The sequence below is a fragment of the Oncorhynchus mykiss genome, chromosome 19 (genome assembly GCF_057628025.1).
Source record: "Oncorhynchus mykiss isolate SJ-2025 chromosome 19, ASM5762802v1, whole genome shotgun sequence".
In the NCBI taxonomy this organism is placed as follows: domain Eukaryota; kingdom Metazoa; phylum Chordata; class Actinopteri; order Salmoniformes; family Salmonidae; genus Oncorhynchus; species Oncorhynchus mykiss.
Genome location: NC_143040.1, coordinates 35,952,724 through 35,965,241, shown reverse-complemented (window position 1 = coordinate 35,965,241; position 12,518 = coordinate 35,952,724). Strand labels below are relative to the sequence as shown.

The 12,518-nt window shown below is 43.2% G+C and overlaps 2 protein-coding genes across 2 annotated transcripts; one reads left to right on the top strand and one right to left on the bottom strand.

Moving 5' to 3' along the window:
- Nucleotides 1-88: 88 nt before the first annotated feature.
- On the bottom strand, nucleotides 89-12,170 carry LOC149975180 (uncharacterized). Its single transcript, XM_090210857.1, has 15 exons — nucleotides 11,745-12,170; nucleotides 11,389-11,572; nucleotides 11,116-11,229; nucleotides 10,709-10,903; nucleotides 9,961-10,096; nucleotides 9,681-9,832; nucleotides 9,362-9,514; nucleotides 8,866-8,967; nucleotides 8,490-8,654; nucleotides 8,289-8,365; nucleotides 8,038-8,179; nucleotides 7,463-7,747; nucleotides 955-1,320; nucleotides 501-707; nucleotides 89-271 (listed from the first exon to the last, which is right to left on the bottom strand). Exons 1-15 carry the CDS (start codon nucleotides 11,882-11,884, stop codon nucleotides 98-100), a joined length of 2,592 nt encoding a protein of 863 aa, XP_090066983.1. The 5' UTR covers nucleotides 11,885-12,170; the 3' UTR covers nucleotides 89-97.
- Nucleotides 3,894-6,944, top strand: LOC118941467 (uncharacterized). The gene is made up of 3 exons (XM_036954537.2): nucleotides 3,894-4,040; nucleotides 4,288-4,339; nucleotides 5,911-6,944. The coding sequence occupies exons 1-3, from the start codon at nucleotides 3,994-3,996 to the stop codon at nucleotides 6,538-6,540; spliced, it is 729 nt and encodes a 242-aa protein (XP_036810432.2). The 5' UTR covers nucleotides 3,894-3,993; the 3' UTR covers nucleotides 6,541-6,944.
- Nucleotides 12,171-12,518: the final 348 nt, after the last annotated feature.

The window sequence follows — 12,518 nt, the reverse complement described above, 5'->3', positions numbered from 1 at the left end:
CAAGAGGACAGACAGGCAGGGGTGTGCGCACACATTTTTACATTAGCTATTTATTTACACTGTTTAACATGTTAGTCTGTTTTGAGGTGACATCACATTACACTGTGATCAGTCTATAATTCATGGGTAGAACTACGACTTGCCTGCCACCACCGAGGGACACCAGATGTTTGGCCACATAGTTAGGAGGAAGACCATAGTCACAAGGAGTAGCTTCCTGTCCCTGACCTCCTCTCCACACCTGGTGGAGGTATTGCCGCTGACGATCTATCTAATAGTCAACATAACACAGTTAGAGAGACCTTTAGAACACATGGCATGGAAAAGTGAATATATATTCGACTTCAAAACCTATTGCTTTTATTAGCTTTGCTAACGGGCTATCCCGGCCAATGGTTTACTAATGGTCCTTCAAGCCAGATACACCTGTTATGATTCAACTATCCACACTGGCATCAATAGCTCTCTAGGCTGTGCCACAATTTTTCAGAAACAATTACTTGGTTGTCCAGCACGGCTCTGATGAGTTGCTGGTGTGTCTGCATGCAGACCATCTCTGCCCGGTAGGCCTGAACAAAGTACTCTGCTCCCATGTCCAGGTGTAGCCGAGGCCTTCTGTGCATGATGTCTGTGATGACCTGAGCCAAGGAGAACCTCTCCTCTGGTCCTGTCACATGCTGGTAGGCCTCAATATAGCAGTTCAACAACTGGAAATTAACAGAGGGGCCATGGTTCACGTAATGACACGCAATATACTGGACTTAAAATAAATTGATTATCACCTGGGTCGTGTTCATTAGGCATCAATGAGAAGAAAACTGACTGAAACAGGGAGGGACTAAATATACATGTCCAATGAGAAATGTGAATTTTTGTTTTCCGTTTCAGAACAGTTTAAGATGTTTTCTGTTACGTGCCCTAATGAACACGGCCCTGTTCAGCATATTTGCTAACCTGCACTTTGCTCTCCAAAAAAGCAGCTTCGCATGTCCACAGGTCTAGGAGAACTGCAACTCTATCCACATCTGTCTGAGCCCAGGCAGAGTGGAGGTCTGTCGCTGCAGAGCTAGGTGACCTCTCAGACTGACCCTTGACCCTGCTGCCCTCAGACTGGCCCTTGACCCTCCAACTACTCCTCTGGATGTAGTGTGAGCCCAGAAGAATCAGTGTGTCTTCCAGCTCCTCCAGGTCCTTCAGAGCCACGTCGTACACCACGTAGAGCCCTCGCTGGTCCTGGGTGTGGACATATCTCTCCTCAGTGGTGTAGAAATCATGAAGATTCTCCACCTCTGGGTACTCCATGAACTCGGAACAGTGAACCTGTAGTCACAGTAAAACCGATATCAATTCCCTAAAGAAACTTTGACATAGCAGACGCACTCGCTCAATCACTCACTTCCTCACTCACTCATGCACACACACACACACACGTGCACACGCACACACACACACACATACACACACACATTCATACTACACCCACGGGCGGCAGGTAGCCTAGCGGTTAAGAGCGTCGGGCCAGTAACCGAAAGGTTTCTGTTTCGAATCCCCAAGCTGACTAGGTAAAGAAATCTGTCTATGTGCCCTTGAGCAAGGCACTTAAACCCTAATTGCTCCTGTAAGTTGCTCTTGAGGCGAGTGTCTGCTAAATGACTAATATTTACATCACAACTTCTGCTACCATACTCTTATTATGATTGCACAATTAAACACTTGCCCCCCAAAACACGTGTAAATATTGGACGACGCTTAGAAAAAAGAGTTCCAAAAGGGTTCTTCGGCTGTCCCCATAGATCTTTTTTTTTTCCAGTTAAAACCCTTTTGGGTTCCAGGTTGAACTCCTTTGGGTTCAATGTAGAACCCTCTGTGTAAAGGAAACTTTACATGGAACTCAAAAGGGTTCTACCTGAAACCAAAAAGGGTTATTCAAAGGGTTGGGGACAGTCAAAGAACCCTTTTATGTTCTAGATAGCACCTTTTGTTCTAAGAGTGTATAATTTGTCCTTTCCAGCGTAACACTTATGCTAAAATGTTTATTCTATTCTACTGAGCCATTTACTTTGTGTTCTTATTCTTATGTGTGGTGGAAATTCTACCTTTAACTAATATTACTTTTATGAAAAACGTATTATAATAAGGAGGCTGGTCGCCCCATCCCCGCAGGTGAGATGGAGTGAAAGCCCAAAAAACAGACAGAGTACAGGAGCATCATATAGTCAAGCTACCCCATGCAAGCATCTGCAAAACATGCAACCCTATGTACAGTGCCTTGCGAAGGTATTCGGCCCCCTTGAACTTTGCGACCTTTTGCCACATTTCAGGCTTCAAACATAAAGATATAAAACTGTATTTTTTTTGTGAAGAATCAACAACAAGTGGGACACAATCATGAAGTGGAACGACATTTATTGGATATTTCAAACTTTTTTAACAAATCAAAAACTGAAAAATTGGGCGTGCAAAATTATTCAGCCCCCTTAAGTTAATACTTTGTATCGCCACCTTTTGCTGCGATTACAGCTGTAAGTCGCTTGGGGTATGTCTCTATCAGTTTTGCACATCGAGAGACTGACATTTTTTCCCATTCCTCCTTGCAAAACAGCTCGAGCTCAGTGAGGTTGGATGGAGAGCATTTGTGAACAGCAGTTTTCAGTTCTTTCCACATATTCTCGATTGGATTCAGGTCTGGACTTTGACTTGGCCATTCTAACACCTGGATATGTTTATTTTTTAACCATTCCATTGTAGATTTTGCTTTATGTTTTGGATCATTGTCTTGTTGGAAGACAAATCTCCGTCCCAGTCTCAGGTCTTTTGCAGACTCCATCAGGTTTTCTTCCAGAATGGTCCTGTATTTGGCTCCATCCATCTTCCCATCAATTTTCACCATCTTCCCTGTCCCTGCTGAAGAAAAGCAGGCCCAAACCATGATGCTGACACCACCATGTTTGACAGTGGGGATGGTGTGTTCAGCTGTGTTGCTTTTACGCCAAACATAACGTCTTGCATTGTTGCCAAAAAGTTCAATTTTGGTTTCATCTGACCAGAGCACCTTCTTCCACATGTTTGGTGTGTCTCCTAGGTGGCTTGTGGCAAACTTTAAACAACACTTTTTATGGATATCTTTAAGAAATGGCTTTCTTCTTGCCACTCTTCCATAAAGGCCAGATTTGTGCAATATACGACTGATTGTTGTCCTATGGACAGAGTCTCCCACCTCAGCTGTAGATCTCTGCAGTTCATCCAGAGTGATCATGGGCCTCTTGGCTGCATCTCTGATCAGTCTTCTCCTTGTATGAGCTGAAAGTTTAGAGGGACGGCCAGGTCTTGGTAGATTTGCAGTGGTCTGATACTCCTTCCATTTCAATATTATCGCTTGCACAGTGCTCCTTGGGATGTTTAAAGCTTGGGAAATCTTTTTGTATCCAAATCCGGCTTTAAACTTCTTCACAGCAGTATCTCGGACCTGCCTGGTGTGTTCCTTGTTCTTCATGATGCTCTCTGCGCTTTTAACGGACCTCTGAGACTATCACAGTGCAGGTGCATTTATACGGAGACTTGATTACACACAGGTGGATTGTATTTATCATCATTAGTCATTTAGGTCAACATTGGATCATTCAGAGATCCTCACTGAACTTCTGGAGAGAGTTTGCTGCACTGAAAGTAAAGGGGCAGAATAATTTTTTAACGGGGTTTAACAGAAGATTTCCCTCACATATGTTTATTATATTTTATTGCTGTTGCATTGTCAAGAAGGAACCTGCAAGAAAACACCCTGTGTAAACAACCTGTGTACACAGCCTGTGTAAACACCCTGTGTAAACACCCTGTGTAAACACCCTGTGTAAACACCCTGTGTACACCCTGTGTATCCCATACATACGACTAATAAAACGTGATCGTTCACAAGAAGTCTGGAAGTTGTGGAGAGTGGGGTAGGGGTGTTGTGTTTGTACAATATTATTGTGCTGTGGTTCCAGATATTGTTAAATGAAAAACATTGGACACAAAACAACATCGACCACCTTAAATATCAGGTAATATCAGGTCCCCACTGTCCATGGGATCTTATTCATTATGATCATGAGGATTAAAACTGGTCCTAGATCAGAAACTTTTTGAATATGTGGCAGAAAGAAGAGAACTTTGTGGAATCGAACTCAGTCCAACACAGGACTGAGTCCCTTTCAGTTTCATTTCCTGTACACTGTGGTTAGTCCTGCCTCCTTATCGCACAACACACTCATAAACACTGTGAGATGGGTAAAATAGCTGTCATTACAGGTCTTTTAGACGTGAGGAGAGGAAGGAGAGCAGCACCACAACACCAGCTACAGTAAGTTACTGTAAATATAACATATTTGATGTGTTTGTTTGTGTGATCTTGTTTGTCCATATCAGGTGTGTATACTTAAGAGCCACTGAACAGTGTGTTTTTCTGTTGCTCATTAGAAAAACAAGTTTTCAGTCTTAGAGGTGTGTGTGGACAGAGCCACTAAACATATTTTTCACACCAATGCAACTTTTTCTACCATAAAAGCGTTGTAAGAGATTGCCCTCTATTTATTATACAACATGGTTGAATATTTTCCTTAAAGACCCAGGGCAGTTGTTTTTTTTCCTCATCTCAATATCAAATCATTTCTGGGTAACAATTAAGTAACTTACTGTAATATTTTCCATTAAAATGACCCGAAAAGAAACAAAAATGTTTTTTTTGTTGCAAAAAAGCTATTTCTCAAGCAAGAATTTTGCTAGGACTGTCTGGCAGTTGTCTGAGGGAGGGACCTAAGAGGAGGGGACTCATGGGAGGGATATTTAACCTGAAAACAAACTGTTATTGACAGAGAGTTTAGAACTCTCTTTGTTATTGGTGTATTAACAATGTAAAACGCCATCCATGCAAAACCTGCTGATTAGAAGGTCCTGGCTAAATTGTATTTTCAACAAGGCACTATTCAGAACACGGAACACATTTTTTGACACGTTTATAGAGATAGTTTCATCAATATTATACAAAACACAGGTAAAGCAGAACGTTGACTGCACTGGGCCTATGAAGCTCCATGGTATGCACTATTCATCTCGAACGGCTAGATGTTCTTTACCATTCGGCCATCAGATTTGCCACCAATGCTCCTTATAGGACACATCACTGCACTCTATACTCCTCCGTAAACTGGTCATTTCTATATACCCGTCGCAAGACCCACTGGTTGATGCTTATTTATAAAACCCTCTTAGGCCTCACTCCCCCCTATCTGAGACATCTACTGCAGCCCTCATCCTCCACACACAACACCCGTTCTGCCAGTCAAATCCTGTTAAAGGTCCCCAAAGCACACACATCCCTGAGTCGCTCCTCTTTTCAGTTCGCTGCAGCTAGCGACTGGATTGAGCTGCAACAAAGACACTCTTACTGACAGTTGTAGCTGTTTTGCGTGATGCATTGTTGTCTCTTCCTTCCCTTTGTGCTGTTGTCTGTGCCCAATAATGTTTGTACCATGTTTTGTGCTGCTACCATGTTGTGCTGCTGCCATGTTTTTGCTATGTTGTGTTGCTACCATGCTGTGTTGTCATGTGTTGCTGCCTTGCTATGTTGTTGTCTTAGGTCTCTCTTTATTGTAGTGTTGTGTTGTCTCTCTTGTTGTGATGTGTGTTTTGTCCTATATTTATATTTATATTGTATTTATTTATTTTAATCCCAGCCCCCGTCCCCGCAGGAGGCCTTTTGCCTTTTTCTTAGGCCGTCATTGTAAATAAGAATTTGTTCTCAAAATACTTGCCTAGTTAAATAAAGGTTAAATCAAAATAAATAAATACAATATTATGGGATTTTATTGCACACAATCACACCTACTAAAGTTCTCTAAAGTTCCCTCTCTCTCTCTCTCTCTCTCTCTCAAGGGTACCACCATGGTTCGAGGTACGTTGAACACTATGGAAGATCTAAGACTCTCTGGGTTTGGTTGTCACTTGCCCAGGCATGGACTCAAGCTCCTGTTTTGGTTCGCCAAGAATTACATCGACTTTGATATCATGGGTGAAATGGTTGCAAGATACAACCCCAACGAGGGGGGCTTTGATTTCCATCCCTTCCAGAACAGACCGGAGTGGGACTACAGCAATGTGACCACAACTATAGCTGTAATTACCTGCAATTTTCTGCTCCCCGATAATGTCCACCCATACTATATAGTGGGCAACCTGAATCTGGAAGAATCCAATTGCCTTCCTCAGTATGTGAGAAAAGACTTTACTGGTGACCAAGACGACAGTAACATGGACCGCCTCATCATCAGTCTGCGTCCAGACGGGACTGTGGATAAGGTTTATGTGACCCAGCATGACGATGACGGTCTGAGTTTTGACCCTGACAACACCTACCGTGTCACCAGGGGTCTGCTCAGGGACATCCGTGGCCTAAAGCTGCGTAAGTTCCTGAAACAGGCAGGCTATAGCAACCGCCAGCCAATCATGCACATAAATGATTATGAGGACCTTCTGAGTTATTTTGAAGACTTATTGAGACTGTAGTGTAGTACAGAGCTCTTTAACCATGATTCCACTGTTAATCTGATTCTGACGTGAAAGGACAGGACAGGAAAACAGCAGTATAGTTTTGCTTAGCCTTTTTCAATGTGTATTATGTAGGTAACTGATTGTATTTTCATTGTATGCTGTTGTAACCCCCTCCTGTCTTGTTCATTGTTTTGTCCTTTAGCTTTTTCATGATGAAATCGATTTTTGAAAAACAAAAAAGATCTATTTAGCATTACTATGCATTACTAAGCTCATGCAAATCCAATGTTATGAATAGTGCCTCTTGACTCTACCATAATACCTTTCTGTAAAAAAAAATCTGTGCAGTAAAACTGTTTTTCCTGTGTTTTGTATAATTTTGTACAACAGCAGATTAAACTAACACTGTAAACAAAAAATATGCAAATGTGATCAGTGTTATTTTCGGATAAATGCTATTTGAAAATACAATCTACACAGGACCTGGTTCTGCATGGGTGGAGATTCGGTGTGCCTCGTGAAATCCTCAGGCAGTATAAGTTAATAGACCAATAACAAATGGAGTTCCAAACCAGAAGAGGAACAACTGTGTGGAATGAAACAGCCCAGGGTCAGATTAGCCTGGTCCTCAGACCAGGCTGCAAGGGTTACCAGAACTCCTTGAGCTAGTGACCTCAATTGGCTGTAACTCACACACTTGGGCCCGTATTCACAAAGCGTCTCAGAGTGGAGTGTAAACACGCGAAAAACGCCATTTTGATTCTTTTTCATTTAATGCAAGTGTTTACACTGCTTTTGAGGAAAAATGTGTTGAAAGTTTAGGGTGCATTATTTTATTCACCTCTAATGGTGAGTATTTACTCACTTATTTTCTTCACCCCTACAAATCACTAATGTCATTAATGTCTCAGGTTGTACTGTAGCTGTGATGCCTTACCTTGTAGTCAACAGGAGTGTTGTGGCTGTAGAGGTGAGAGCCCAGACCTCCGACTGTCCCACTGCACCCTCTGGCCGCATTCATCCAGCTTGACTCCTCAGTGGTGCTGACCAAATCACCTCCTCCTCCTCCTGCTTCCCCTCTTCCTCCTCCTCCTCCTGCTGCTCTTCCTCCTCCTGCTCCTCCTCCACGTGCTCCTCCTCCCTCCACACTCATCCCAGCTGTGTCAAAAGTCAGGGTTCTCTCTATGGACCTCAGGTAGTTTAGAATGCCTAGGGAGATGCGCTTTAAGGGAGAGAGGACGGGTAAGACAGCTCAGGCTCCAGAGGGAATGGAAGGGTAAATAATATGACACAGTAGATAATGGATAGCAGTTCAGCATCCCAAGAGAGACTCACTGGGGAAGAGAGGACAGCTCAGGGTTCAGTGGGAGTGACAAGAGTATAGAGAGCAGGCCCTAACAGTCTAAAAGTCTACCCTGAACCTCCCTTGTGGTCTTGTGTGGCGCTAGCTACGCCAAGGTCATCGTTTCAATTCCAGCAGCAATCACGTAAGGCTCCTTGGATGAAGCTCACCTGCAGTTCCCTGATCTTGAGGTGTCGAAGGTAGAGGAGTGACAGGTAGGCTCCCCTGGCTGTGACGATGTCCGAGGTACCCTCTTCCCCTTCCTGGCCCTCATCCAAACCCAACAGCTGCATGCTGCTCAGATGGCTATAGCTGGGATGAATGAGAGAGAAGGGACACCAAATAAGCAAAAGGCATTCCGTTTTATTTCAATGAGACCCACATCCCAAGTGATCCTAATCTGTCCTTCTTAATAATGTACCTTTCATTTACTTTCTTGACTGAAGTGGTTCTGCTCTTTGTGTTGCTTTTTTCCTGTCCTCCACATCCACTGGATTCCTAGCAGGGGGATAAAATGCTAATTGTGGTTGGAATGAACCCAGACACAATCCATTTTACATGATGAAAAAGCATGTTGTCTTTGTAGCACACATAATCACATCTCTGACTAGGTAATACATGCCTGATAAAGATTGGCAGCGCTGTAAATGCTGGTCCAGATCTGCAAGGTGTTGTGTCTGTTGGTGTGTGACGATGTCAGAGATGATGAGGGCTGGATGGCCTGAGGGTCACATACCTGGGAAGCATGCTCCCTCAGGGCCTCAGTCACTACGGCAGGATCTGACAGCTGGGGAGGGAGAGAGTGAGGGGAGAGAGAGAGAGAGAGAGAGAGAGAGAGAGAGAGAGAGAGCGAGAGAGAGGTGTCACTGTGAGTATGCAAAATAACACGATTGAAAGTAATTGTAGTTAGCCCATACTTCGATACACGATACAAACTATAGAGATGAACGTTAATAGGTCATTTATAAAATCCCTCCTTTAGGTGTTAGACTGTTTACCTGGAGAAACCTGCAGTGAGTCCTCAGCAACTCATCATAAGACTGGAGCTCCTTCAGCTTGGTGACAAGTTTCTGTTGCCAGGGATCCCGTTTGGGCTTCACCTGTTTTGAGTTTGAGTTTAGTCAGAAAATAAACATTAGGGATGGGATTTAAGGGTTTTGGGCACTGGTCAGCCGGGCTAGTAGGCTGCAATTTGTTTTTAGCCTAGGTCCAAAATCTGTGCCATGCCATATTTGCTAATACAACATTTTACTAGTTTGGCACATTTTCTTCTAGCCCAGTCTGAAAAGTACTAGCCTCTGGATAAAGGGCTAGCTCAATTTCCATCCCTTATATATCAGCGTTCCTGACACCTTTTCTCCAATCATCTCTGAACTAACTTGTTAGCACTTCAAGTGTTAAAACCAAGTACTAAAAAACCAAGTACTATGCAGGACAAGGATTGACAGGATAGAGATCACGACAGAGACCGGGACAATCCCTCTCTCTCCAGACCTGAATGTATGGTATCCAGTTAGCACTCTTCCTCAGAGCCATGGTGCTCCTCTTCGTCCCCCACTGTCCCTCTACAGCCTCTGTCCCATCATACTGGAGGAAGGTCTTCATCACCTCCTGCTGTCTGAAGATCACCCTGAACTCCTTTGAGATCTGACCAACAAACAAAGGACCAGATTCCGAGTTGAGATAAATGCGAACAGCTCAGACGTTCGCATAACTTATTCATTGATGCCAGTGAGAAACGTACGTGCGGATCTACACCAAGAGAGTACACGACGGACCAAATAACTTGACATGTATGTTACAACGGTACTACCATGCTGAAGAGCTCCATCTCGTCTGCAGTGTTCCTGATGTTTTGGGTGTCGTAGGGCAAACGGAAGTAGGAGACCAGGCTTTGTAGTTCTGGGAGGAACTCCTCCAGTTTCACAATGTGCATGGGAACTTGGTTAGCCAGTCTAAACATCCCTACAGAAAGGAACGATCACGAGCACGAATGAATCTCTTTTGTACCCACATGTAAGAGTTACATCGAGTTCAAGTAAGACATTGAAATGTAGAGGTTCAATAAGGGTAACAGTCAATGTTGGTGTTACCCTCAAGCCCAGCCAAGACTTGGTCTTTATCTTCTGAAGATGTGTGGACACATTCAACCAGCACTGGGGAAATTGATGGGGACTTCCTTAATAACTCTTTATCCCTCTTCTCAGAGGCTGGGATGTAGTGGATCACCTGTAACCCATCATATAGTGTGAGGTAACAAACGGTCTTATTTCTAAATAAATCTATTACAAGGTATTCATCCACCCATCCCAAAAGTCAACCAAGCTTTGGGGTGCATCTCAGTAGTCTTTATCTGCTCTAATCTAAACTAGCCTTTAATTTCAGCTACATGGCGATGAAGGAGAGGAGACGAGTAGAGGAAGCCACTTTTAGACCATTGAGATGCAGCCATAGGATGCACCCTGAATGGTACCTTCTTCCCTGGAGCACTACTTTTGACCAGAGTCCTATGATCCCTGGTCAAAAGTAGTGCACTATATAGTGAACAAGTTTAGATTTGGGACATACATATAGGGCAACGTAGCGATGTGTTAAGTGAAAATTGTACCATCAACCTCATTGTAATCTGGCAACGAGATTTAATTTGAAACTTTTTTTCAACAATGTGCATTTCAACAAAGAGGCAACTATTTATATATTGCTTAATCTCCTCCTTATAATGCACATTGTTACAATTATTTCACAGTGCCAGATTCCAATGAGGTTTACGGTAAATGTTGCACTTAACACATCACTTTTGTGCTACAAAAACATTGCCCATAGTCTCTCTGATGGCCTTACTGTCAGGAAGTGGTGGATGGTCTTGGAGGCATGCAGGTGACAGACCAGCCAGGTGAGGTAGATGGTCACATCTTCCTGGGTGACCGTGTTAATGGGGTTGCCCCGCCCTGTCAGGACCTTCTCCCTGGAAACAGCCAGTCTCCTGGCCCGCTGGACAGCATCCTCATACTCACTGACCAGGTTTGATACCTGGGCCTGGTGGAACAGTATGGTGAAAGAACACACCCGACCTGGGTTCAAATAGTATTGGTTTTCTTTCAAATACTTTAGTGCTTGATTTAGCTTTCCTGGTGGAACACCACAGAAATCAACTGTTCATGTAAAAAGGGATTTATTGATTGATCCATTATCCTCTATTACTCATGATAAACTAAGGTGATTGATTAATTATCAACGTGCCAGGTTACCTTGTAGAAGGGATACAGCTGCTCAATGATGTGGGAGTGACGACAGAACCTTCTCCATCTCAGCATCAGCAGGTACTTGATCTGGGCCAACTGGTAGCATCGGTCTGCATAAAACTACCATAAATACACTGAGTGTACAAAACAAAACACCTTCCCAATTTTGAGTTGCACCCCCTTTTGCCCTCACAAACACCTTCAATTTGTCAGGGCAGCCGCGGGGGCCCTGAGTGTCACCAATGTGATCCCAATGACAATATAATCAGCCCAGTTTACCTGGTGCAGGAGAAGAGGCAGACTCTCAGGTGTGTACTCCAGGCTTAGGCAGCTTTGCAGCTCTCTCTGTAGCACATCAGACAGAGGCACCACTGGCAGTGCTTCTGCCACCTGAAGACCTCTCCTCAGGACCTGCTCTCTCTCCATACGAAAGTATGATACATCTTTAGGAACTGGAACTGAGCTATAGTACGATGGGAAAAAAAATATATATAGAATACAATAAAATACAATAAAACATCTACAAAAAAAAGGCAGCCAGTATCAAACAGAAGAAAATCGCAATCACTGGCATTTTAACTGGGCAACTTTATTTTGCTCACAGACCTCCCTCATATCCATGTGTCCATCCATACCTGTAAGACTTGGAAGGTGTTTCCAGGGGAGATCCATTCTCCTCTATTTCAGTTCGGAGAGCTGACAGCTGGACAGACAACTCTGCTTCCATCTGCTCTACCTTGGCAGTGGAGGAAACTTTGTACACCAGCTTGGACATGATGGGATGTCCTGGATACTATATAAGTAACAAACCCCCCAAAAATGGTCATTTATGTACCACAGCAAAATCAAGGGGCATAACTCTATTGGTGGTGTTATCCAATCAAAATATCTCTGAGGAGAAATATGGCTGTTTGGGGGGAGGTTTATATAGAAAATGTAGAAGTTAGTTAGATTTCTCAATAGGTCTTCCAAAACAGAAAAGAAACTTGCCTTAAACAGTGAATCATTGGCTCCTGAAAACAACTCCAAACTGGTTCCCAAGCTTGTTGTCCAGTGTCACCATGGAGACTATGGTGCCATAAAAGTCTAAACAGACCTGCACATACTTTTGAACTCTAGAGGGCACCAGAACTTCAATAACGCCCCTTGATCCAACAGGATTGCTGACCTATGCAAATGGGAATTTTCTGATAGGCAATGACCATATGCCAAAATGTATTTTTCAAATGTATCAATTTGTGGTAATATTTGTCTGTGCTGTTTCTTTCATTGGTGAATACACTTAATTCCTAATACACTTAATTCTCTTTGAATAATTTCACTATGCTCTTGTAAAATATTTTCAGTGATAATCTTTTTAGCAGATTTTTGTTTTCCAAAAAGAATAAAGACAATTACATCACTCAATG

Coding starts and splice junctions, on each gene's coding strand:
- LOC118941467 (XM_036954537.2), top strand. CDS start 3,994: ATGAAAAACATTGGACACAAAACAACATCGACCACCTTAAATATCAG. Junction 4,041..4,287: donor TCGACCACCTTAAATATCAG/GTAATATCAGGT, acceptor CTGTCATTACAG/GTCTTTTAGACGTGAGGAGA. Junction 4,340..5,910: donor GCACCACAACACCAGCTACA/GTAAGTTACTGT, acceptor CTCTCTCTCAAG/GGTACCACCATGGTTCGAGG.
- LOC149975180 (XM_090210857.1), bottom strand. CDS start 11,884: ATGTCCAAGCTGGTGTACAAAGTTTCCTCCACTGCCAAGGTAGAGCAG. Junction 8,366..8,489: donor GCGCTGCCAATCTTTATCAG/GCATGTATTACC, acceptor TCCCCCTGCTAG/GAATCCAGTGGATGTGGAGG. Junction 7,748..8,037: donor TCAAGATCAGGGAACTGCAG/GTGAGCTTCATC, acceptor TCTCCCTTAAAG/CGCATCTCCCTAGGCATTCT.